Raw genomic sequence first — 25,889 nt, forward strand, 5'->3', positions numbered from 1 at the left:
AGTATTTGGGGGCACCTGGGTAGCTCAGTTGGGTAAGTGTCTAACTCCTGACTTTGGCTCAGGTCATGATCTCACAGTTCATGGGGTCATCGAGCCACATGCTGGGCTCTGCGATGACAGTGTGGAGCCTACTTGGGATTCTCTCCCTCCCTCCCTCTTGCCCCTTCCCCTGCTCACACTCAGGCTTCTCTCTCTTTCTTAAGATAAATAAAAATTAAAAACTTAAAAAAAATAAAGAAGTATTTTAATAGTGAGACGTAGTTAACGCCTTCCTTCTGTACTGCATTTCTGGGAGGACAGCCACTGGGAACCTACTATTTAAATGAACTATCTTAAATGATAGAGAATTATTCAAGTTCCTTCCCCTCATCTCCTGTCCCACTATCATTATCTGGAGACAAAGAGCCCTGAGGAAGTTTCTGTTTCTAAGGGTAAGACTGTGTCCCACCAGGCAAGTGTGCCCTTGCCAGCTTCCCACACACCATGCATCAGTCCTGTGGCTAAACCTGTAAGTTGTTTCTTGTGAACAGTTTGGAACTAAGCTACAGTGTGCACGAGGCTCTGTTTCTCAGTGGAGATGCTGGCAAGGTCTGGGTTCACCCTGCGGTGTTTGCAAGGAAAGGGCTCTCTTGGGGAGCTAGGCACAGTTTACTTGGGCTATTTGGGCTCAAACAGGGGCAGGGACCCACCCCTGTGCTCACTCATCAGGCCTCTGGTCACTACTGGTAGCCAGGATCAACGATGTAGTATTCAATCTCTTCCCAGATTGCCTTCCTACCAGATAGCAGCCTGGTGGACACTGGGGTGGTCAACACCCCAGTAGTGCCTGCAGGACTAGAAGGCCCTAGAAAGGGAGGGTGTTGGTCCCCATACTGAACATACACTGTTCTGTCTGGAAAAATGCTAGAGATTAAGAGATGATGGGCTGGACAGAGCATAGAGGCTGGCTTCACTAGTCTTTGTTTCCCTTTTGCTAATACAGGGGAAAGGTAGATGGTAATACAGAGCACTAGACAAAGAGCCAACAGACTTGTTTCCTGGCTTGTTCTTCTATGAAGTTTTTCCATGGCTATGTGTAACTCACTCAACCTTCTGGGGAGTTTCTTTCTTTCAAGACAAATTGTAGGACTGGTTGATCTCCAGGGTCTTTCCAACTACAGTTACACTCTCCGATTCCCACTGGGCTGGTGCTGGCTTTAAAATGGCAATTTTGGAATGGGAACTGTTTTCCAGACAGCAGTGGAAGAGGTTGTGGATGTCCAGATCTGTATAAAGATAGGACGTCTGGCCCGACTCTGAAAGTCACAACTAACCCCCACTGCATTTGAAAAGTTATGCAGGGTCAGCTCTTTTTCTTATTCTCTTTATGGAAATAAAGCTTCGGCTTCTGTTGGGTTAATGGGCTGGCTTCTCCAACTAGCTGCCGCATATCTAGCTTATGTATGGAGAAGGGACGGGTCCAGACATGGGAGTGATTTTCCTACCCAGTTGACTTCGTGGAAGTGATTTGCAAGGCTGAAAGAAGTGTATAATTGGGATCAGGAAACTAATTTTCACAGAGAGAGATTTCACTTTGGGGGGAGACGGTTTTAATAATCATACTCCTGGGTTTCAATGAAAATGGGTCTTTTGCAGGCACAAGATCCAAATGGTTAAATTCAGATAGAGAAAGGACAGAGTGGAGGGTGAGGGGAGTGGCAGATATCTTAAAGTATTTAGTTTCAGAAAATACACTGTTTAAATGTGCTTCTTAATGAATGTGAAATGGCTCCAGTGGTTTGGAACAAAGCAAATAGGAAAGCAGGCCCCGTGGGAGCGATGGAGATGTGTAGAGGGCAATCCCTGTCCAAATGGGGTACTCGACACTCAGCTTTAAACCTGTGCTGTCCAATAAGGTAGCCATGAGCTAAAGGTAGTGATTTCAATTTAAATCAATTAGAATTAAATAAAAGTTCAGTTCCTCAGTTGTACTAGCCACATTTCAAGTGCTCAAGAGTCACACTGTGGTTAGTGGCTGTCACATTGGATAACACGCATAAGTATTTCTTGCATCACACAAAGTCCTACTGGACAGTGCTGCTCTAGATAATCAGAGACAAAAGCATGCCCAGGGTTGCCACAGCTTCCAGATATTCTGGGAAAGTTGAATTTAGACACTTACAAATAAGTGTCTTATTTATAATAAATAATTACCTGAGTTTTACACACTGGCAACTAATTCTAATTTTTTAAAACACCATAAAGACTAAAACAATTAAAAAAAAATCAAATTCCACAGCTGAAGTTTTCAATCAACTATTAATCAATAGTTGGGGTGCTCTGATTTAGTTATAAATCAAGATGGAATGGGCACGCTAGAGCTTCTGTGAGTCCAAAGAATACAAACATGACACTGGAGAAACAGAATCAGATTCCTTCCACCCTCCCTCCTCCTCATCCCTTGCTCCTGAGTGGTTTTGCATACAGGAAATGGAAGCTCAGAGAAAGGGGGGATGTTCTGATTCTCCCCAGTACTGCATCTCCATGTCTTCAACATGCCATCCTCTCCTCCATAAAGCCAGCTAACAGGAAGGGGTCAATATCCTGCTTGAGTTCCTAGGACTTGGCTTTCAGGACACAGTTCTTGCAGAGTAATGGGCTCTTGGCCATAGGTGAGCCAAACCATCCGATATTCTGCATCCTGGATGGAAGTGGCAGCTCCAGCCAAGAGGCAGGTTAGGCTTTTCAAGGCATCATGGTTCTTGGCCAGGGGGCCCTTGAGAGCCACAAGATGAGAACTGAACAAAGGGCAAGATACTCACTGAAAGTGCTCACACACTGGTCACCAAAGTCATTGCTGGCTGCTGGGGGATAGAGATAAGGCAGAGGCTGACCATTGGCATAGGAGCACATTTGCAAATCAGTGTAGAAGCTGCATTTTAGAAGTGAACTGACCCCACTGGCCTCTACATCTTGTCCCAGAGAAAAAAACCTCTCTGTTATCTTTCTGTTTTCAAAGATGCAGGGCTATTTTTCTAGTTTGTTTTAGGTGGGATAAAGAAAACCAAAAGGCTGCTCTCAAATCTAGTTTGTCAAGACAGAATTTCAGCCCAGGGTCCTGGTGGCTGGAGTCTGTGGCTCCCTCGAGCAGCAAGACTTCCAACACCCGATTCCACCCAAGTGGTGCTCATAGAAGCTGAAAATGGTACTCCTACCAATTTACAGATCCTCTGTGATCAAGAACAAATAGTTCAGTGACCTTCACCACATCCTCTTAACCCAGGAATGTACACCAACACATTTGCTTTTCAGAGACTAAACTAGCCTTTAGTTAACAGAAACATGAAATCAAATGGAAACCACTAGAATATCTTCCCCCACCTGAATTCTAGCTACTTGAATTATTCAAGGGCTGCTTATTTAAATGGAAAAAATTATCCTGTATTTCAGAGAAAATTTCACTTTTTCCTTAAGTTGATGTTCTCAAAACCAAGCTAGTCATTTTAAGAACATGACTATGATTGAGCCTTGAGTTTGGGTGACTACAAAGGAGGGGGGTGTGTTGTGTGGCCCACGTGAGCATTTACAGAAAACCCAGTTCTTTTCCTAGTATTCTGGGAGCTGAATGGAAGTTACTGGTGCCCTCCACAAAGTACAATTTTAATTCTGATTTCCTGAACAAATCACAATTTGTAGCACAGTACCAAAAAAAAAAAAATCATATTCTGTAGGTATTTTAAGACTTTCATTAGGCAATGACAGTTCTATTCAAAGGTATGTCATGACTAAATACCCTGATTCAAAATTCAGTTGAAACAAATGTTTCCAGCTCCCAGAGAAACCCAGGTGAAACACTTTGTAAATAAACAAAAACAAGTCTTGTCTGTTAGAAACACCAATTTTCACTACGGCTCTAATTTTTTCATTGGTAATAAAAAAAAAATTGCCATTGCTGGAGGAAAGAAAAACCAAAGGCACTGTTTTGTTCAATATTTAAAATAATTCTGGGACAACCACAACCTTAGTTCTGAGTAGGACCGAGACATAACATAGACATAATAGGTGGAGTAGGCTTCAATTCAGTTAATTTCCACTCGATTTGGGTTCTCTGTCTTTAAATGACTACCTAACTATGTTCCAGGTTCCTGTGAAGTTCTGGAGATAAGGCAGTGAAACAGTATAGGTGTATCCTTCAACCTTGACTGTGACGAGTGTCTGGTTGGGTGTGTGCTATTTGCTGACACACACCTATGGTATCTCCTTTAATCCACATAATAGCCTAAGGGGTTGGTATTACTGCTACTATTTTTTCAGTGAGTAAAGGAACCCCAAACCACCCAGTTTGGTGAAGCTGGCTTGGAGGCCAGTCCTATGGGAGGACTCTAACACCCCCAAGGTCAAATGTGGCCTCATGCCTCCAGGTCTGGGGCAGTTTTGCAGAACTGGATGTAAGTCTGATTAAGCTGAGGTCATAGGTTTAGATCTGAGTGCCCTATGGGTCAACTTTTCAAAATGAAAAACTATCATTCCTGAATCACTGTGGGCATTTACAGTAGCCTGTAATCTTACTAATGCATATAATTGTTTCTCTGGTATGGGTGCTGCAGAATGCACTTTTTAATTTTAATTTTTTGTAGCAGAGCAGGGAAGTGCAGGGGCTGGATTTGCTACTTGAAGAGCAGTCCCGTGTACTTGCCAGTGTCACTCTGGACAAGCCGTGCAGCTTCTCTAAGCCTCAGTTTCCTCATGAGAAAAACAAGATCAAGAGGTTCTACCTTGTAAGGTTGTGGTGAGGATTTACATAAAATGCTGCATCCTAATATCATAGCACTTGGAAGATAGCGGACACTAAGAACTAGAGGCCGTAACAGTAATTATAATATCTATAGTGACTATACTAATAATTGTTATAACATCATTGTATTATATATTGTTAATTATTATTTGTTAACCAGAGCATCTAGTTCTACATTCAGAGGAAGCTCAGTTGAAGTGGAGGATAGACCTCCACTTGTATACAGCTCTGGGTTTTCTTTACCCGGCCAACAGTGTCTATGAAAGTCCTTACACCCAATGCCCTGCACCCTTCAGCCAGGACAACAACCCCATGCTAGAGAAGTGAGCACACCCTGACATGGGTATCAGGATTGCCACTTTCTTGTCACCGCCTTCTTCTTATACCAGCAAAGGACTTTCTTCTCTATTCTTCTGTGTCTACAAGTGGGACTTGGGGTCACAAGCCATGTTGTACCTGCCCAGATGTGGCAGAACTAAAACAACCCTGAAAGTCTGGCCAATTTCCACACACACCACTGCTTTAAGTCTTGAATCTCTCTTCTCTAAATGTGGGCTAAGCAAGAGCTCAGTGCATGGGATGACAAAGGGGTCTAGGGAGCATGAAATTGGGTGGGGGGTGTTTATCTCTTATTTCTCATCAATTGCATAAATCCAATGACCACTGCTTTAAAGTCAAAGAGAATTTGGAAGCTAGTTCAATTTTTGAGAAGACCTTCCCAGAAGATGAGAAATGAGAGATTCCTGCTTGCTTCTGTAGTGTCCCTGCTCGGTTTGGGACTTCTGGGCTCCACATCACTTAGCTCTGCTTGTACACGTCCACTCAACAACTCTGGTAAGCTCTGGCCCATAGTGTTTGGTCCGCCAGAGACTCTTCTTCTAAAGCTTTATTGTCTCTGGCATTTGGTGCCATGCTGGCACATAGGGTGCCCTTGCATCTTGGATGGATTAAAGCATGGGCCACCTGGGCTGGTGGGGAACTGAAATGAATGGAGGTCGATGGGAAGGTGGAGTCTATACATCCCATCTAGGGAGGGAATGTGCTCTTTAGCCACAACTGATTGTATTGTCACATTGGCAGCCCAGGGTTGCCAATGCTTTTGGCTTCCCAGAAATCCTAAGCTGGGAATCTATACTTTTATGAAGAATTTTGTAATTTTAAAATACAAAATGCTGATTTCAATGAAAAACTACTCAACGAGATTTTAAAAACTCATCTGTGGCTGCAGTATGGTCTGTGATCTATCTAGTTTGCAACCTCTGGTTTTAAGAGAGCTGAAAGCAGAATCATTCCTTGATTCTGTCATGTACTAACGTTTGCCCCCTAGCCCCAATCTCCTAAATAACAGCAAACACTTAATAATGGTTTTGAAAGGACAGCTGTGCTTAGGATCCCTGATCTTACTGAGGGTTTTTTTTTTTTTTTTTTCTGAATAGCGTAGTTGCATGGAGGTGTCCAATGTGGAAAAAGAACATAGGATCAGGGGTCTGCAGACCCAGATTGTCGACCCTTTGCTGCCACTAACTTGCTGTTTTCCCTCGGCGAATGTCCTAGCCAGAGCTTGGACAAGGGTAAGGGAAGCAGGGTTCCCGGGCCAAACGTTATGTGGCCTGGTCCTCGCTCTCACCTGCTCTCAATCTTCCTGTGCCTTATCTCAAAATAAGAGGTCATTCTGGAGACAACTAAGATCCTTCCCGGCCCCGCCTACAATAATTTCGCTGAATTTCAAAAACTGGCAAGTGACATAAGTGGAGCGAGCCCTTCAAACAGCACACATTAGTTATCTGCAGATGTGCTGGACCTGCATACAATTTAGCTGGTACCAGGGGTTTATCAAGGGCAGGCTACTCACTGGTATGTATGAGCATTTTCGGGCTGTGCTCCTGACATCTTTGGTTTGGCATTTTTTGGCAGCACATCTACTAAACTTCTGATTTGCTGCATAAAGTCGGGAGACAATGTCTGAAAATCTTTTTCCCTCTCCCACAGTACTATTGAAAAAAGTTAATTACTTTATTAAGTAGGTTTTTTCATTTTGTTTCATTTTTCCATATGCTTAATTTTTTTTTTTTTTCATTAAACAGATTTCTGACCCAGGATGGCATGTTGGGCAGGGAGGTGACTGGTATTACTGGCGAAATGCCTGGCTGTCCTCAACCTGACAGTCAAGGAAACCCACGGCTCAGGGTACCGCAACAAATGATTCCTGACCACACAGAGTCAGAAATGCAGTCTTGCCATATTCGAAGGCAGTGTAAACACAACCAGAAGGAAACAGACTAAGTGAATCGCCAAATGTATAGAACAGGTGGAAATGAAAGGCCAGTGATTTGGGTAACAGAAGGTGTCTGAGTCGTAGAAACTCTCAGTTAAGGACCTTAAGGCCATACAGAAAGCTGGGGCTATATCATGGGAAGGTCTGAAGAATGGAGCCAACAAACCACTGAGTGTCAAAGTCAAATGGTGATGTCCAGAAGTGAGAATAAATCACACCTGGGACCAGAATGTGAGTCGGTGAGAAAGTGGGATTATTTTCTTTCCCTGGCAAGTCTGATTTACCTTCAACTTTGTGGGGACCCATTCACTGGGTAAAAAAAAAAAAAAAAAAAAAAAAAAAGACAATTTCACAAGCATGTGGGAGGCTCCAAACTCTCTGATAGCTCGCCTAGCCTGGCTCTGGGGTCCGGTTCACATCACTGTGTGTCACATGTTGGCCATGCTTCAGGGAGCCAACACCACGAGGGCCTTGGCCACACAGATCAGTAAAGCAGCTTGGTAGAATGGTTAATCACACAGGCTCTGCTGCTTACTAGTTAAGCAGTTACTTGACTTCTATGAGATGGGTCCTTTGCAGAAGGAGGGAGATGACAATGGCAGCTTCATGGAGGGTTGTGAGGATGCAGAGAGGCAAGGTATGTAAAAGCACGGTTGGGCACGGATAACTGCGCAACAAATGCTACAAAGGCAGTACCATGTGCACCATGATTCTTCTTTGGTGGCACTGGAGCCTTGAGAAATTTCACTCACGCTGTGTTTTTTTTTTTTGTTTGTTTGTTTTTCCTTAGCCCTTTTTCTGGTTACCTGTAAAGGGGAGAAGGGTGGTGGCTCTTTTCCTTTGTTCACCATATTCTCTGCTAGACCTTCCTCAGGGGTATGAGCCAAAAATGAGGATCAAGAGAGCAGGTGTCACAGTCTTTTCCAGCCTTGTGCCCATTCCTCTCTTCTTACTGCCAGTGTTTCTCCCAGGCTCACCTCCTAAGTTCCCATTCAGTGTATCCTGTGAGACCAACCCCAGCCTGGATGGGAAGAAGTTTTACAGCATTTTCATCCGCAGAAAGGATGAAATAATAGGGGGATCCCTTGTGAAATATTTCCACTAGTTGACATCCACAAACTTTCCTTAAGTTAATTTTGAGAGAGCTTTCCATGGAATAATCATGGGCTTTCCTTGTTTTTGCCTAATGTCAGAGAGAAAATACACCTGAAGTTACTCTATTTTGTCTTCTTAATCTGCAGACTTTTAAAGCTTTTGATACTTAAAGATGAGTTTTCTGGGGATAAGGTGTTTTGAACCTCTCTCTCTCAAAAACTTATTAAGTTAATATATGATGCCTTCACTTAGTTCCTATTTATTATTTCATTGTCAAGGTTCTTTATGATGGCTAAGTTGTGATTATGGAGAAGTATTATAAAATGTCAATGTGCAAATGAGATTTGGAAGGTCTGGGGGTGGGGAGAGGAGATTCTTTAAATGGAGATGTCGGCTCCAGCCAATTTCAGAATGGTTCACCATTAAGATAGATGGTTCCAAAGCCGTGTGCCTCTGCTGGAAATTAAAAACCCATGGAATAAATGATTATGATTAATTTTAAGTACTTAGCCATGTGAAGCCAAATCAGAGCGTCTTTAAAACAAAGCTATTGATCTGGCTTTGTTTGGAATTGAGGAGATAAACTAATCAGGTCCTGTGGGCTCTTTGCAATAATAGAGAAGGAGAACTACTCCCCCCCCACCCCACCCCAGAGGCTTTTAAGCTTCAAGTTTGAGAAACCTGGTGTACCAACATGCTATAATATACCAATGTTTTAAAAATAGCAAAGCACTGGCATAGAGAGGAGCAGTTCAGTTCTGTCCCAGACGGGGTTTGATGGGGGTGCGGGCATGATGGAGAGTTAGGGGAGTGGATGGGATGGCATTCAGAAAGCCACTTCTATGTGTACAAAAGCTGACTCTTTTTAAAGTTGAGGAAACAGACTCAGAGAAGTTGAGCCATTTGGCCTGAGTCCCACTGCACCCAGGACCCCATACCCACAGTATCTGACTGTCCAGCCCTATCCTCTGCCCCAGACAGGTCTCCCATTGAGACGAGGCATCACCACTCCCAGTGCAGAGAACTACATGCAGGCTGTCAGGTCATCACAGCTGTTTCATGGCAGCTGGTGATTTCCATTTCCTGGTCTCTTCCCAAGGAATTTTCTCATCCTTCCCAAGAAAAGGGTGAAATTCTCCTAGCAGCCCTTTCCCGAAATGCTTTTTTTGCAGGCTGGGAAACCTGCGCCTACCCTTCTCAGCCTCAGCCTCTTGATAAGAGAAGTCCTAAGTCACTAAATTGGGCTGGCACCCTCTCCCTAGCAGACCTGCATTTGTCGCCGGTTCCGGGGTCAGAGTTTGGGTGAGAAGCCATCATCCGTCTTAGGACTGACAACCTGACCTCCCTGGCTGTGGGTCCTGCTGTTTCTGTCCCAGGAATTCGTGGCTTTCGTCAGATTTCCGGCACCTTGCAGCATCAGCATCCCCTTTGATTTCCCGTGATTCCTCTTGGAATCACCTTCCTCTCACACAACGTGGAGAGGCTTTCTCCAACCCGTGCCTACTGTCTGCAGGGGCCAGGTGGAAAGGAAGGTAGGAGGAGGACCTTCCTTCACGTATAAAGGGATGTTTTTACATATTCACTCATTCATTTGTTCGACATTTATTCATTTTTCTGGAAGTCAGAGATCTGTAACCTGGCGACTATGTAATTTTTGATTTTCAGGGGAATGCTCAACAAATCCTACCCTATCATTCACTGGACAGAACTGTACCATCAGAATTATTTTTAGAACCAAGCAGTGACAGAGCTTGGAAAAGGGAAGTCGCCTGCAAGATATAGCAACAAACCCTCTATTTTCCAAACGGGAAAACTGAGATCCCAAGTGCAGAAGGGACTTGCCCAAGGTCACACAGCTAATTAGGGGCTGAGTCGGGACTGAACCACACATCTCTTGACACAAGTTCTACTAGGCTTTACTGCCTTCCTTTCCGGGCTTTTCCAAATCAGGGACAGCTAGAAGTGTCGCTCTGGGGACAACAATCAAAATGTTTTCTTACACATTCAACTTTAGTTTGAATGACCCCAAGATGATTCCTAGCTGAGTTCCACCCTCCCCCCCATCCCCACTGACTCCCCGGAAATCAGGTTGGACCCATTTGAAAATCTGGGCACACAAAGGCACCTACAAATTTTTTTTTTTTTCTAGACAAGCTATATAGGGTGGGATTCCACCTCTTCTCATCTTGCTCCCACCCTGCCACTTTAAGGTTACTGCTTAAAGTTTGGATTTAAACCCGAGATGAGATCCCAGGAGCAATGGCAATGACCAGATTTCACCAGGCTGTTTGGCATTCCCCCCCGCCCCCTGCCCCCAGCCCTGTGCCAAGGTCCCTTTGTGATTCTGGGTGATTCCTACTGACCCCTTGGTCTTACCCCTCTCTCATCTCCCAGACCTGTAACCTGTCTCTTCCCATGCCCACACTCAAACACACTCTCCCTGAATGCTCTGGCAGGCGCTGGGGGGCTATTCCAGCCCATCTGTTCCACCCAGCAACAAATACCGCGGGAGCACCGGGGAGAAAGGACTCAATTGAGACTTAATTAGCAGGAACCCCAGTTTGTGGGAGGTGAGAAATCACACTTTGCTGCCTGCGAACACTTTGGCCAAGGTGAGCCAGAGGGATCTCCCGGTTCCCAATTTTAATAGCACTGCAGCAGAAGACACAGAAAGGCATCCACACGGACCCCCCTGCACACACACTCCCCCTCTTTCCTCCTCACACGGACAACACACACACGCACACGCACACAAGGCAGCGGTCGCAAAATCAACTCACAGGATCTCCAAATCGCGCAGCGCTCGGAAGGCTCCATCTTCAATGCAGCTGATGTGGTTGTTGTCCAGTTGCCTGTGGAAAAGCAAGGGGAGGGCATGAAGGCTGAGTGGGGGCAGCGCCGAGGAGCCGGGCGGCCCGGGCCGGGCGTCCCCGGCCACCCTAGCGCCTGTCCCTCCACCCCTGGCAGGCTCTGCTCGTCCCCGCCAGGAGCTCGCGCAGAGCCAGCTTGTCTGCCACGCTGCTCCGTCTCTGCTCTCTGACTGTCTGAGAGAACTACACAGACGAGCGCACCAAAGGCTGTCAGGTCTCAGTAAATATTAATTGCGCTTTTTTTTTTTTTTTTTTTTTTAGGCAGAAGGGAGTAATTTCATTACATTAGGGCATCCAATCCATTACGAGCTCTTACCGTCATGTCACTGAAACAATTTCATTAAGCTAAAGGCCTGTAAATCATTGGAGGTCACTGCTCTGCCCTCCGCGACCTCCCAGAATGCTTTTTTCCCTCTCTCCCTCTCCCTCGTCTCCCTTTACTGGAAGTTGCAGTCTTCTGCTCTGACACAGTGCTAAATCTCAAGGCTTTATCTGCCCAAGAGCAGCGAGGGTGCATGGGGAATATACCAATTCCAAATTAGACTCAACTAATCTCATTTTATAGTCTTTTTATTATTCTAAGCACCAAATGTCTGTGGTGGTTTGATGCCTCCGTGCTTTGTTATGGGGCCCATCTGGTAGGTCATTCTATTGAAGCATTTTCTGACTAAATACAGATTCCCTCAAACTGCACCAACCACCATCAACATTAAAGAAATCCATTGATGGAAGCATTCCTGATGGGGGAAAAAAAGGAATATTGTTATTGCCTTAAAGATGTACCACTTAAATTTAAATTGGGGAGAATTAAATGCACCTATTTCAGGATTCCTTTTTTTAAATTTTCCTTTCCATCTTATGAGCATGAAAATAATGTCTTTTAAAAGGATGTCTTGACTAATATACATTCTAGTTGGCAATTGAGGTATTTTAGTTGAAGGATAACAAATACACACCATTATCTCTAAATCAAAATAGATCTGATGTGTAAGTCAAGACCACATTCCAACTCAAATATCATGTTATATATCAGTAATTTGTTTGCTAAAAGACAGGATATAGAAAATGTGTATTAGCACCAGATTGTCTATTGCATTTTGTGTACAGAACATACCACGGTCTTTGGGGGGAATGGCCTAAAGAAGTATGGCTGTACTGAGAAAACTCCCTTATAGACTTTTTTTTTCTTTTGTCTTAGAAAAAATCAGCCCCTCTCAGGTGGAGGGATTGCCTGATGTTGGCATTTTCACTTATGACTTGTACTCATTTATCCCAACAACTCCGTGCAAAACATGTATCAATGATAACACTCGGTAACCCTCACAGAGGGTTTTATATTCTGCAGCAGGAAGGAGGATTTAAAATACTTTTCTCATCGAGAAACCAGATAGATAGAGGATTCTGTACGTGCACGTGGATGAAACACATACAATTAGACTGATGTCGTGTGTCACAACAGATGGGCTCTGTCACGATATTACAGGGAATGGAATCATCCCAATAAATGCTCACGATATGAGACTTAGACATCTAGGCCTTAAAAATAAACAGGAAATGGGTATCTCATGAAGCAGAAGCACTCTTTAGGTCGGCAACTTCTACATCGAGTGTTCAGAGTTCTCGCTGATGCCCACTCATGTGAAATCTCAGTGTTCTTGCTACCCGGAATTCTTCTGGAGTTTTTCTTCACATGAGTTTGCTGGATATCCTTTCCAAAGATTTCCCGTAAGTACTGAGGCTGCTGATTCCCTGAAAAGGTTCTATTAAGGCAGCCTAGTACTGCTGCCCAGTTTCTAGATTTATCATCAGTTTAAGGGCTGATGAATCAACAACCCCCGCCCCATACCAAGGCCACCAAACCTTACCAAGCAGAAATACAGTGGAGTTGGCTTTTGGCTCCAAGAAATTGTTCAATAAATATGCTGAATTCGGCAAAAATGGCTGCAACCTCCTAAATAGAAAAGTTTCTAAATCATCACATTGAGAAGTCTAGGAGAGTGTCGTAGAGATGGCAGTTTGTCGTGCATCTATCGGCTTTGGGGCAGACATTTCAGAGAGAGGTCCTTGCTTTTAGAATGTTATTTATTTGCTGGATCTGTCAGGTGTGTTCTATTCCTTTTCTTTTTGAGCACCAGAAACCAAACAGGATGCTCTAAGTATACAGAATGTTATATGGAAAGAATGCAATCTGCAGGGGAGAAGAGAAACTCCTAGGAAAAAAAAAAAAAAAAAAGGAGGGGCACCTGGGCTGCTCAGTCAGTTAAGTGCCCAGCTCTTGGTTTCGTCTCAGGTCATGATCTCATGGTTCTGAGTTTGAGCCCTGAGTCAGGCTCAGAGCTGCTGGTGGGGAGCCTGCTTGGGATTCTCTCTATCTCCCTCTCTCTCTGCCCCTCCCTGCTCTCTCTCTCTCTCTCAAATAAGTAAAAAACTTCAAAAAAAAAAAAGAAAAAGAAAGAAAGAAGGGAAAGAATTAAGTGGTGGAAAGAGATTAAAAAGGGTGAGGGAAAGGACACGTGCGAAAGATGAAAATCAAAACCCACTAGTCAGCGTCCCATTGGAGCCTGGCCACCAAGGGTACTGGCACAGTGGGGACAGAGTCTTAGGTGGGGCTTGGTCGCTGTGAGGCTGAAAGCAGAGAGGTGTCACACATGATCAGTGTGCCATGATGTTTAAACAGGTTCAGTGGGTGGCACGAGTTGGCACCTACTCGTTTATTAGTAATGGGGAAAACCGAGCTTTAATATCAGAAGCATCTCTGTACGTGTATTTTTATAGACTGGTTTAGAATGTATGAAATGTATCAAAATTTCAAATATTTATGCAGAAGTGTGCTCTTCTGGAAAACATTTATTATAACCAAGATTGTGTCCTTTCACTCTACTCACAGATAAACAGTCTCCCAGCCTCAGTTGTCAGTCGTTCCCCATCTGCATTGTTCTACAGGGGTACAAGGCCTAGGAGGGTCACGTCAAGCAAACGAAAACCTGAGAATTACTTCACTGTCCAGCTATAATATCTTTATGGCACCGAGTATCAGAGTGTTCATAAAAAGGTCATTAATTGTCTGTAATCAATCCTGGTATTTCATGCAAATAAACTAGCCCCTAAAGCAAAGTAAATACACGCTTGGTTCAGATAAGGGTTCTTTCTCTTTCAAAATTACATCTCAGACATGCAAAAGTTAGTCCTGAAGTATGGAGTAGGGAGTACAAAATAAATGCAAGCCCAGCATTTCTTTGCAGGTGTTAGGAGTGGAGCACGACTAAACACACAGAGAATCTGCCAGAGCTAAGGCCAAAGCCTTTGACTTAGCTAGCAGTTTGTTTCTGGGGGTTGATGGAGGCTGCTGAACTGTGTTCTAAGCTCTCAGGTCAAAGGTCCAATTCATGGCTTTGAAAGGACTCCTTCAAAGATCCTCTTAATAACAAAGCAAAAAGCCCATTGCTCACTCCCTACTCCATTACTCAGGAGGCTTGTATGTGCAAAAGGAACTTTAGAAAGGGGAGCACAGAGAACTCGGCAGTCTTAGGATGCCTGATGGCGCTCTATTTTTCCCATGGCAGTAAGAGGTATATATTGCACTGTTACCGAATCCAATTTTACCATACAAAACAGCCTGCCCTGGTGCCTAGCAGAGTGCCAGGGACTTCCCAGCTGGTCACGCGTGGTTGCAGGGGTAAGTCCTTGTCCTGAAGTACAGCAGGGCTGGGCTCAGACTACATGGTGGGAGATGCTAAGCCATGAGCTCCACAGTCCTGGCTGCGGCCCTATGGCCCTATTAACAGGGGGTAATGGTGGTAGCATTCCCTCTATGACCACACTGGGAGCTTTCTGCCACACAGACCTCCCCTGAGGGAGCATCTGGGGAGAAGGTTGGAATAACGTGAATTTCTGTGGGCCCAGCGTGAAGATGAGGAGCGGGAAGGCAGCAGATGGGGGAAAGCTGGGCTGGTTTTTGGAAGCAACTTTCATTGTCATCTACTTTATACAGAAAACTCAATTTGATTTACACTTTTCTGCCTGTGACTAAGCCTGGAAGCCCCAAAACGTTCACAATATTAAATTAACTGCTCTAATTTCCCTGGGCAGCTCAGATTTCAGCAAACAATGTGTGCTAAAATGATACCAGAGTCCATTTAGAAAGGACTCCTCTGAGAAGAACTAAATGCAGACTCCCTGAGAGGAGCTCTCTGACTACTGTATTTTTATACTCTGAGAATATAAACAAGTCAGAAGGGAAAGCCAGCGTGAGTGAGGACCTAAAATAATCTTCACCCACAGCAGACAGGGAGATGGTGCTTTTGTAAGAATTCCCATTCATAAGCATAACATTATCACGATTCATCTCTTTCAATCACAGTTTCAAATTTCACAATTGAGGCAGGACAGAAATATTTTTGCACTTCAAAAACTTAAAGAAGCAGATCTAAATCCTTTAAAAAGGGTTTAAAAAAACTGATTACAATATTAAGAGCAATGTACCTATCTCCTAACCACCACCACCATCCTACAACAAGAACAAAGGCAGAAAGAAAATCTCATGATTTCCCTGATGCATTTGAGTCCCCAGGAGGAAGAAATACCTCGAAGACAGAAATCTCCAGAAACAGGCTTTGGATATCTGGAAGAAAAGTAGAATTCTCAACTAGTCATCTAGATACAAGGTCTACATACCAAGACACATCCATCCAGATGTTTCCTTTTCATCCAGATGTTCTGGGCGACCCCAGCATCTCCGCCCTTGGATGGTTAAACTTAGCCTAAGGGCACTGTTGCTCCGGGCCCCCAATCCAGCCGCAGTGTTTGCTCCAGGACTGCAGCTGCTGTCACTGCAGCCCTCACGTTAAATGGGAGAAGTAGCTAAGGTTCAGCGCTCTTTGGAATTAAACGGTTTGCTAATTTCCGAGCAAAACTATCTCCATAAAATGCGCACAGTAAGTAGAAGGACTTCTGCATGAAATTCACAAGAGAAATTCAAAGCAAGCCTATGGTCTCAGAATCCAACAATTAATTAACCCATAAGAGCAACTGAGTGTTCGTAGATGTTCATACTGTATTAGGTGCCTAGGATACAAAATAAAGTGTACGACATCCTTTGAAAATATGTGGGAGAAGCGACACATGCGGTTTTCACATCTTGACTATCTTAAAAGATATAAGAGGATTCTAAAAACCAATTCAGATTTATTTTTGATGAAAAATATATGTTCCTACGCATACGTACTGGGAGTGTACTCAAAGTGTTGCAACTATTAAAAAGAAAGAGAGATACAAACAAACCCCCCCCAGGGAATCCCTGCTTTCTTAAAACAAGCCAGAAGACAAAACATGAAGTAGCCCTGACATGCTGTTTCTTTTCTTCTCATTATCCGATTGTCCTTTAAGCAGAAAACAAGAAATCTAGTAGCGCTTCAGAAGGGTTTTTTTTGTTTTGTTTTGTTTTGTTTTGTTTTGTTTTTAATGACAGTTTAAGATTCTAAAAAAAATCATTACTGAAGAACAATTTGTCTGCTGCTGGCTGGGGTCTTCAAAAGAAAAAAAAAAAGCTCAAGGTTATTTTAACTGGCAAAGGGGAAAAAATATGTTCAAAAGGAAAGCATACACTCCATATAATTGAGTACTGGCCACACTTTGTAGGCAAATCAAACACTTGATCTAAGCCACAGTCTGCTAATGAATTGTCACTACTTCTCATCATTAAGGAGCTACTGTAATTCCACATTAAAATAACATCTCAAATGAACAAAAAGAGGTGAATCTATTATTTTGCACATTTGGTACACTTGTCCACCAGACCGAAGAACACATGCATATTGATATGTTTACCGATCCATGCATTATTTATGTATCCACAAAGATTCCTGTCTACAGGTGACAACTTTATGTCTATTTTTCTTACATAATTATTACATGTAATATCTCCTTATTGTATGCATATAAATGCAAATGCATATTATAAAATGGGTAAAGTGACTGCTGACCTCTGAAATTTAATGTGCCCATCTCCAGTCATATTTACAGATATATTTAGATAATTAAGTGATTGTTAGTATTCCAAAGATTTTAACCAACCACACTTACTCTGTAAAGGACAGAATTCTAGGTTAATTAAGCTCTCTGATCAGAACATCCTGCTTAGAACTTAACTCAAAAATTGAAGCAGAATCTATTTCAACAAGCATCCTTATGCACACTTTGCCACATGCCTAGCATAATACCTTTTATTAAGTATGTATCACATTGCTGTTCAACACATGCAACTTCTCAGCAGGAGAATAACTGCATCCACTCCAGTACATGCTCCTGAAACCAAGCTCTGCAATAATGCAAACACAGATGATGGATTAGCACCAAAGAGGCACGCCAGACCTTGGAGAATAAAGGGGTGTTTTACACATCACTGGGAAATATCAATAACTCCACTTCTGTGTTTACATAGTTTCCGGTTTGTTGGGGATTTGGCAAATGAATTTGTGCTGAAAAATGCAGGGGGAAAATCCCTGCAAACCAATTTAGCATGAAGGATAGTTGCTAGGAAGAGGCTGAGCTCTCATTTAATTTGGACGAGTATCCATTTGAAACCAATTTCTAGCATTTCTAGATAAATAAAACAACAACAAAAACAACCAACCGACCAAACAAAAGCAGATCAAACAAAAACACCCTATATTCACGTGGAGGAGAGTTTCATTCACTTAGTGGCCACTCGTAGACCACGGGATCAAGGAAGTTTGGTGTTTGTTGCAAAATGTGCTCTCCTTTTTTGAGGTTGATCTCAAATCCGTCCTTTTTTTGTGTCCCTTTCTTGTGATACTAGGAACAAAGTGCTTTTATACCTAGGATGTCCAGCTTGCCAAGGTGTGTCTGGAACTTTCTCATTTTAGCACTGAAACTTCTGACACCCATCCTGGGGAACTCATCCATCCCAGCAAACTGTGGTGGTCATTCCCCGGTTGTATCCCTGGGGCTGACTCCACTGGAAACAGATTTATTCTCTGCACATCAGTGACATCAACTCAAGGCTCCTCACTGCATCTCCTGTAAAATGGGCTGTCCCTTTACAAACACACCTATACCCACAGCGGGGCTGGTGGGAGCCCTGAAAGTTGCTGAGAGGTCCTAGTGTGCATTCTTAATTTTCCTCACTGGGAATTAAAATGCCTTTGTAAGAAGCACCCGTGTTTTTCTTGGCCTCCTTGCTGATGTCATGAATACTCAGAGGCCAAACAAATAAAAAAGGCTGTCTCCATAGCAATTGGGGCAGGTTTGTGGTTTCCCTAGTTACACTCTGGAGTGATAACCATCTAGGGTTCCTCCCTGGTGGAAGAGAAAGGGAGTGAGAAACTGGAAAGATGAAAAGTACTTTTGTTAACAGGCTTGAAAGTTACCGTCCACATCTCTGGTTTTTTATTTCTGTTTTCAAAGTCAATCAGCATAAACTGTCGGGAGTTTTTAAATTTTTTCACCCCCACAGGGGTTTCAGAAATTTTCCCATTGGACTCTAGAGAAACTATTCCAGACATGTGAATATGAGCAACACACGGCAGCCAGAGCCGAGTACTTCTTCCTGGACCGAAACAGCTTCAGGCATAAGAGCCCAGGTGGGATGCTGGGTTCCATTCAAATACTGTAAGCTGTAAGCAGCTCTACTCTGGGTTGGTCCAGGATTTCTCCCTGACAGTCCGTCAAGGCCATATCAAGGAAACACAGAAATGGCCTTCTCAGACCTCCAAAGAGCTTTGTCTCCCTTTAGGAGAATCACATGAATCTCTCATGTAGAACTTTAAAACGTTCTGAATTTACTCATATTTCCAACCCATGTGAAGTAACTTTTTGGAGGGTCTCAACATTTGCTACCCCCTTTTTTAAAAATAAAATAGAAGACTGGGGTGCCCATAAATTTCTAGCTGATGAATGAAGTGACTAACACCTGTCTCAGTGGACCTGGAGGGCAGAGCACGAAGCCTAAGATTATTATTGAGTTTTAAGGTTTTGGGCTTGCTCTGGACCTACTTGTCATTCCTCTCTTCTTTACTATTGTTCCCTTTTGGAATGGGAATGTTGGTCCTAGGCCTGTCCCACCATTGCATTCTGGAAGCACACGTTTGATTTTCCAGGTTCCTAACTAGAGAGGAATTTGCTCCAAGTGAGTTATACCTTGAGCCTCGATTTAGATGAGACTTCGGATTTCAGATTTTTAAGTTGATGCTGGAATGAGTTTGAGTCTATTAGGATGGAATGAAACATACTTTCCTTGTGAGAAGATATGCATTTTGGGGGGCCAGGGGTAGAATGCTATAGATTGAACGTGTCTTCCCCCTCCCAAGATTTATATGTTGAAAACTCTCCTCTAAAGTGGTTATTAGGAAGTGGGGCAGAGCCCTCATGAATGAGACTAGTATCCTTACAAAAGGGCCCTGAAAAGATTCCTTGCTCCCTCTGCCACATGATGTCACAGCAAAAAGACCGCCGGCCCTCTGGGAAGCAGGCCCTCAGCAGACACAGAATCTGCTGGCACGCTGATCTTGGACTGTTTATAAACCACCCAGGTTATGAACAGCACTCACGTTCCCACGTCTGTTTCTTCATTTGTAAAATGGAGGGAGTAACATTTAGCCCAAAAGGAAGTTTTGAGTATGAAAGTAATGAAATGTATGTGCTCTGAAAATGTCTTTGTGGCATTAGTTTTCTTTCCTTTGAAATAAATAATAGTAAATACAGGAATTCATCTTATATAATCTCTAAAGTCTCCTTCAGATCTGAAGTTACGTGGCCTGAGGTCAATTTCTTATGAGATTCTTAAGAAAAAGTTCCTGTTCATCTTATTCAGATCCTTCTGTGCTTTGAGCCTATCCCTTTATCCCCTCTTCTTCTGTCCCAGACCAAAGAATCTATTATTTGAGATATTCAATATATTTTTTTCTGGACTGAGGGCAGCAGTTCAGACTCATATGCTTTTTTGTACTTCTCTAGCTGATAGGAGATTGAAATATGAGAAGCCATCAAAAGCCTACATGAAAGAAAATACAAATTTTTCTCTTACTGGGAGAATGTCGTCAACATGGGCCCATACTTACAATTCCCATAGGTGAGAACCTTTAGGGAGAGTGATTACAAAATTGAGCCCCATTCCTTGGTGGCCATTTTAAATTAATATTCAGTCAAGTTACCTGCTGAGCACCAAAAGTAGCCAAAAGCCACACTACTGTCTATAATTTTTTTAAGATTTTATTTTTAAGCATTCTCTACACAACACGGGGCTCAAACTCATAACCTTGAGATCAAGAGTCAATGCTCCACTGACTGAGCCAGCCAGCCACCCAGTGATGTATAATTTCTTAATCTTGACACTCTTTCATCTGGACATGAGCCTTTAATGACTCCTCATGGCCTACAAGTTATAACAATAACACAAGCACAATCATAACTGCACATAGCACCTAGTCACCATTTACTGAGCTGGGCATCTTCAATGTCTTATCTCTGCTGGGTCTCAAAACATCATGATCCATGTTTTACAGAAAAAGCAAGTGAGACATTGAGAGTTCAGTCTTAGCTTGGCCTTGAACCCAGGTCCGCCCATGCTCATAATGATAATGATACAGGTGGTGCTGTTTCTCTGTACACAGCTCAGACTCCTCAGCATGGCACCCCTCCACCCACTCTGCAGGCAATATGCGAGTGTACCAAGTGCTTGCATGGTTCCATGCCTCATCGTGCTGGTCCTTCCTGCCTCTTCTGTTTGGGGAATCCCTTCTTATCCATCAAGGCCCTCCTCAGAGGCTACATCCTCTGGGAAACCTTCCTGTGCAAACTCAGCGAAGTGAACTCTCTCCAAACCTCCTGACACTTTGGTCATCCTTCCATTAAAGCACTTATTTCACAGTAGTAGGGCTAATTGTAAACACACGAGGAAACCAAAGTTCAGAGAGGTTATATAGCATCTTCAAGGTAACTCAGCTAATACATCAGAGAGTCAGAGTCAAACCTGTCTTCCTGATCCAGGGGACTCAGGGCTTACCCTCCATTGCCATCCTTCTCTTTGCCTTCCAAAGTGCAAAGATAGGGGGCATGTATTAGGACCATGTGGACTTAACTCATTTATAATCAGTTGGGAAGAGGCTAGTGAGAAGAGTGAAGGTTTGGTCTTGGCATATGTCACTGGAATCCAGTTACTTTCATTGGCCTGCAAGCATTCTTACCCAGAAGATGGTATGTAAGGGCAGTAATTCAATGGTTTCCCCTCAGTGTCCCCTGTGTGTCTCTCAATTAGATTCCCTGGAAGTCCCATGCCATTTAACTGGGGGAAGCAGACTGATTTGGGTTCCAGTTGCTGAGGATAACGGGCAGGCACCTACAGCTTAAGGAGATGCTATAATTTCAAGCTGCCTATTGGGACCTGGGAGGTGGCCTCTGACCATGATGGGACAGCTTAGTGCTTTCTTGAGCAAGGTTGAGGCACATTCAAGGAAATGGCTCTCTTTGCTCCAGGCAACTGGCAAATTGCACAGATTTTAATCAATCTTTCCTGGACATGGCCTTCCCCAGTGGTGACACAGACTTGTCTTCTAAAGTTGTACAACCTGAAACAACTGAGCAGTACTAACCAGGTCATGTACTGGGATGTGCAGGGTCAGTGGCCATTAGTGAGGTGTCATTCAAAGGTGTCTTTGTGGCAGCAGAAGCCAATTAAAATATGTCTTGTAAGCTCACTGTAATGGGACATCAAGGTCCCTGTAATTAACTGCTGAAAAAGGGGGCATCAAAACTCAGCAACATGGGCAGTGCTGATAACCACATTCAATCCAGCTAATGCACCAAACTGAAATACTCTAGGAAAAGGCTGGCTTCTTTTTTCATTACCATTACTTTTAATGCATAATGAGTGCCTGGACTCACTGGCAATGGGAGAGCAGGGCAAGGTCTGTCTTGCTCACAGCTGCACCTGCCCCATAGTGCCTGGCACACAGGAAGTATGTGGTACACAACCCTGGGGGTGTTACAACAAGCTACCACTTTATACCCACTAGGATGGCTAGAATCAAAAAGCTAGAAAGTGATGTGTTGAAACAGGGAGGCTTTCACGGTGATAGTGGGAATGTAAAATGGTGCAGCCTGGAACAGTTTGGTAGTTCCTCAAAAGTTAATCATAGAGTTATCTGATGGCCCAGCAATTCTACTCCTAGGTGTGTGCCCCAAAGAACTAAAAACGTGTTCAAGCAAAAACTTGTATAAAAATGTTCATAGAAGTGCAGTTTGCAATAGCCAAAAGGCAGAAACAACCCAAATGTTCATCAGAAGATGAACAGGTAAGCAAATTGTGACATATCCATACAATGGAATATTATTCAGTCATAAAAAAAGAATGGGACCCTGATGCATGCTGCAATACACATGGACGAAGTATGAAAACATTATACTAAGCGAAAGGGCCAGACATAAATGCACACATATTATGTGACTCTATATGAAATAATCAGAACAGGTAATCTACAGAAACAGAAAAACAGATTGGTATGTGGCAGGAACTGGGAATAAGAGGGGTGTGGGGAATAACTGCTTAACGGGTATGGGTTTTCCTTTTGGGAGGATGAAAATGGTTTGGATAAAAATGATGGCTGCACAACATTGTGAATGTACTAAATGCCACTGAATCGTGTATACTTTAAAATGTTGAATTCTGTTATGTGAATTGCACCCCCCACCAAAGAGGGGCTTGCTCTTCCTGTGGCAGGGAGGAGCTTTAAGAGAGCATCACACTGTGGGGATAATTTTCCTGTGACATCATCACAGAGGCAAGGAAGCCCAGGGCCAGAGCTTATACTAGGTACCATCAGGAGGCAAACGCAATTCCACCTCACGTGGAAAGAAGGATCTTGGCATCTGAAGAACAAAGAGGAGGAAGGAAAGAAACATGGGGAGACTTAATCCACCTACTTTTGGGGGTTATTTATAGCAAATTTAAAAACTCACTTAGCTGGCTTTGGGGACACTACCTGTCACTTTGCACTCAGCAAAACAAAACAAAAAAATAAAAACAACAACAAGACAACAGTTTAAGCAAAGAGAATGAGGATGGTAAACTCGATGCAAGGGGGAGAGATCATTTGCTCAATTCCCAAGTCAAATGTAAAATGTTGTGGGATTAGCCACTAGTTTGTATTGTCCACACCACTGCACCCTCTTCTCCACTAGTACCCAGCACAGATAACTCAGTAGGCTGCATTGAGTTTCCTTCTTCCCATTCCTCAGATTGGTTCTTTAGTGCCCCTAAGAAGGCTAGCAAGGAGGCCATGATCTTCTCCTTGGCGCAGAAAGAGAAGTGTCTCTGACCAGAAGTTCTTCTCTGCTGGAGCCTCTGGGAGCCCCATGGGCAAGGCTCCTGGGGAAAGAGAGGAGGATGAAGGCTGGGTAGAAATGGGGAGTCTTCTTCATTTTCCCTACTCTTCCCTCTCTAACTTGGACTCTGGAGCAGCCACACGGTCTCGGGGAGCTGAATGAAACCAAACAAGCTGGAATGGAAGGAAGAGGCCAAAAAAGCAGAGGACAGAAAGGGCTAGAAGCCAGAGGGACCCCACTGAAACAGTTCCCACCCGGGTGCATGGTGAGGCCCAGTTCTATCAACAAGCTTCCACGTCAGGATTGAAGGTTTCTGGTTTTCCACTGTGGTTACTGCCACTTGGTCAGGTCAAACCTGAAATCAGCTTCTGATTCCTCCCCTGATTCCAGGAAAGGGAAATGAGAGCATGGCTTAGACTTCAGAACTGAGGATAAGAAGTACCGTGCTGGGGGAAAAAGGAAAAAGAATGATTTTCTTTTACTCATTTGCCAGCAGTACAGTTTTATCTAAGATGGTATGGTTGAGTGGGAAAAAAAATAAAGGTTGCTTGGAAATCAAATGACAAAGATCTTTGACCTTGCTGGGTCGTGCCCTAACTTCTCTGGGCTAAAATTTCCCTATCAGTAAAACAAAGCTGTGAAATAGATGATTTCTGTGCACCCCTCCAGAGCTGATATTCAGGGCTGCAGAATTTTAATCCAGCCCCTGAAGTCCTCACATGAGAATTTTCTCATTTTGTTGTTACAGGTACTATCTGAGGAGTTGATTTTATTTCTAATGCAGCATGTTGAGAATGCAAATATGAGTTTCCTCTGCCTGGAGCAGTTAGGACGGGGGCCCTGGAGGTCTGAACAGGTTAGAAAAAAAAATACAAGAATGAACAAAAAGTGGTATTAACGTCTGCCAAAATGCTCCCCGGGAAACCCACTGAGCTCAGAAGGCCACAACAGTGCCTAACTAACGGGTTGAGATTCACGTAGCATTTCTTAGTTAGAAAAAGACCTGCTCTCTCAAGCTTTTGCATGTTTATGGGGTTAGAAATAAGGGATCAGGCTGCTGTGGCTCCTTCGACCTCATCTCCGTGAAACGTCTCCTCTTCCTGGTCAGAAACGGCATCTTTCCCCATCCTGTTAGTCCCAGAGGCAACTTTTGAAAAGCTTTCACTAATTTTTCTGAGTGGCCTCAGAAAGCTAAGGCTAGAGTCCCCCCATGAAATTGGGGACTGGCAAAGTGAGAGTGTAGAAGTGGGAACACAGCGTGTGAAGGCAGAATTGGACAAGGCCATCCTGGTGACACCCTCCAGTTGAGTGATTCACCTATAAGTCCCTGGGAGGTCCCAGGGCAGACAAGCCGTCTAGGACCTTCCTGGATTTGCCCCTAAAGCACATTAGAAATGGGACCCCTCTCCCCTCCTGAAATGATCTTTGGACTCACATTGCTCTTTCTGGTAACTTCACCCTATTTTATATCCCGCCTAAAGGCCAGTTCTCTTACAACCCTTGCTTTGGGAAAAGCAGGGTCCTTTGAAGCTGGACCTGAAAGGGAAAATGCTCATTCCTAGGTCAAAAGTGCTGTTTTCTCAACTGTCGAACTCCACCTAGATAGTGTCCTGGCCTTTGTCCACAAATTGCCACAAAGAAACTCCCTTACTTATGGGGTGCCCAGGACCTTTCTTTGTTCCCTCAGCTGCTGTTGGCTTTCTGAAGCTTGTGCCTGATGGATACAAATGGATAAGCTTGTGTCTTTTTACATTTCCCTGAGCTCTCTCATTCTATTTTTTTTTTCCCCTTAAAAAATTCCTTTTCAAATTCACCAGCCAAGGTTCCAATTTTGCAACCTAGGTTCCACACTCACTCTTTGGGTACTCACACCCTGGGACTAAGCTCAGCATAGGACACAACACATTTACATCCCAATACGCTTCGGCCCCATTGCCCCTGGCTGGACTGGGTGCAGCAGGGTCGCGTGTGAAATGTGGAAGGCGGTCACCGCTGCTACAGGTCTTCTCTGAACAGAGGGCACGTGTGGCTTGGGGTGGGGTGAACCCAACAATCCTTCCACAGTGAGCGATGTCATCTCACAGGACTTCAAAACAGAAAAGTCAGAACCCATCGGATCAGAGGAAAGGGTTGGATAATCAGAGCTAACGTTTCCTTTGTCTGTGATGGATAGCCACTTTGGAACTATTTCCCGTCCTGATTTTTCCTTTGGTCAGCACTGCAGTGGAAGCAGGGGTGGAGGGATGGGGTCTCCTTCGGTCATGATGTTCTATGTGAACCCCTCCAAGAAGAGCGCAGCACCAGAATTGTGTCTGTACAAAAGGTTTGCATTAACTGTAATGAAGCAAATGACAAAATCAATAAAGCGGGAATTGCGTGGCTGTCATAAAGATGATGTAAATCCAGGGTTCACGATGGTTATGAAGCTATTTAGAATTGTAATTAAAACCAGCACCATTTTTTTCAAGATAAAAGCCCCTTTGACAACCATAAATGCAAGCTACAGGAAATTTTCAACAAATATATTCAAAATTAA

At 43.7% G+C, this 25,889-nt stretch overlaps 1 protein-coding gene across 1 annotated transcript in view; it reads right to left on the reverse strand.

Moving 5' to 3' along the window:
* The window catches only part of SLIT3 (slit guidance ligand 3), a 595,338-nt gene that overhangs the window by 144,185 nt on the left and 425,264 nt on the right, over window positions 1-25,889 (reverse strand). The window contains exon 6 of the mRNA XM_040444444.1: window positions 10,925-10,996. Coding sequence (XP_040300378.1) covers window positions 10,925-10,996 — 72 coding nt within the window. The remainder of the gene's footprint in view (window positions 1-10,924; window positions 10,997-25,889) is intronic.

The sequence above is a fragment of the Herpailurus yagouaroundi genome, unplaced genomic scaffold (assembly GCF_014898765.1).
Source record: "Herpailurus yagouaroundi ecotype Mexico unplaced genomic scaffold, PumYag 29, whole genome shotgun sequence".
Taxonomy (NCBI): domain Eukaryota; kingdom Metazoa; phylum Chordata; class Mammalia; order Carnivora; family Felidae; genus Herpailurus; species Herpailurus yagouaroundi.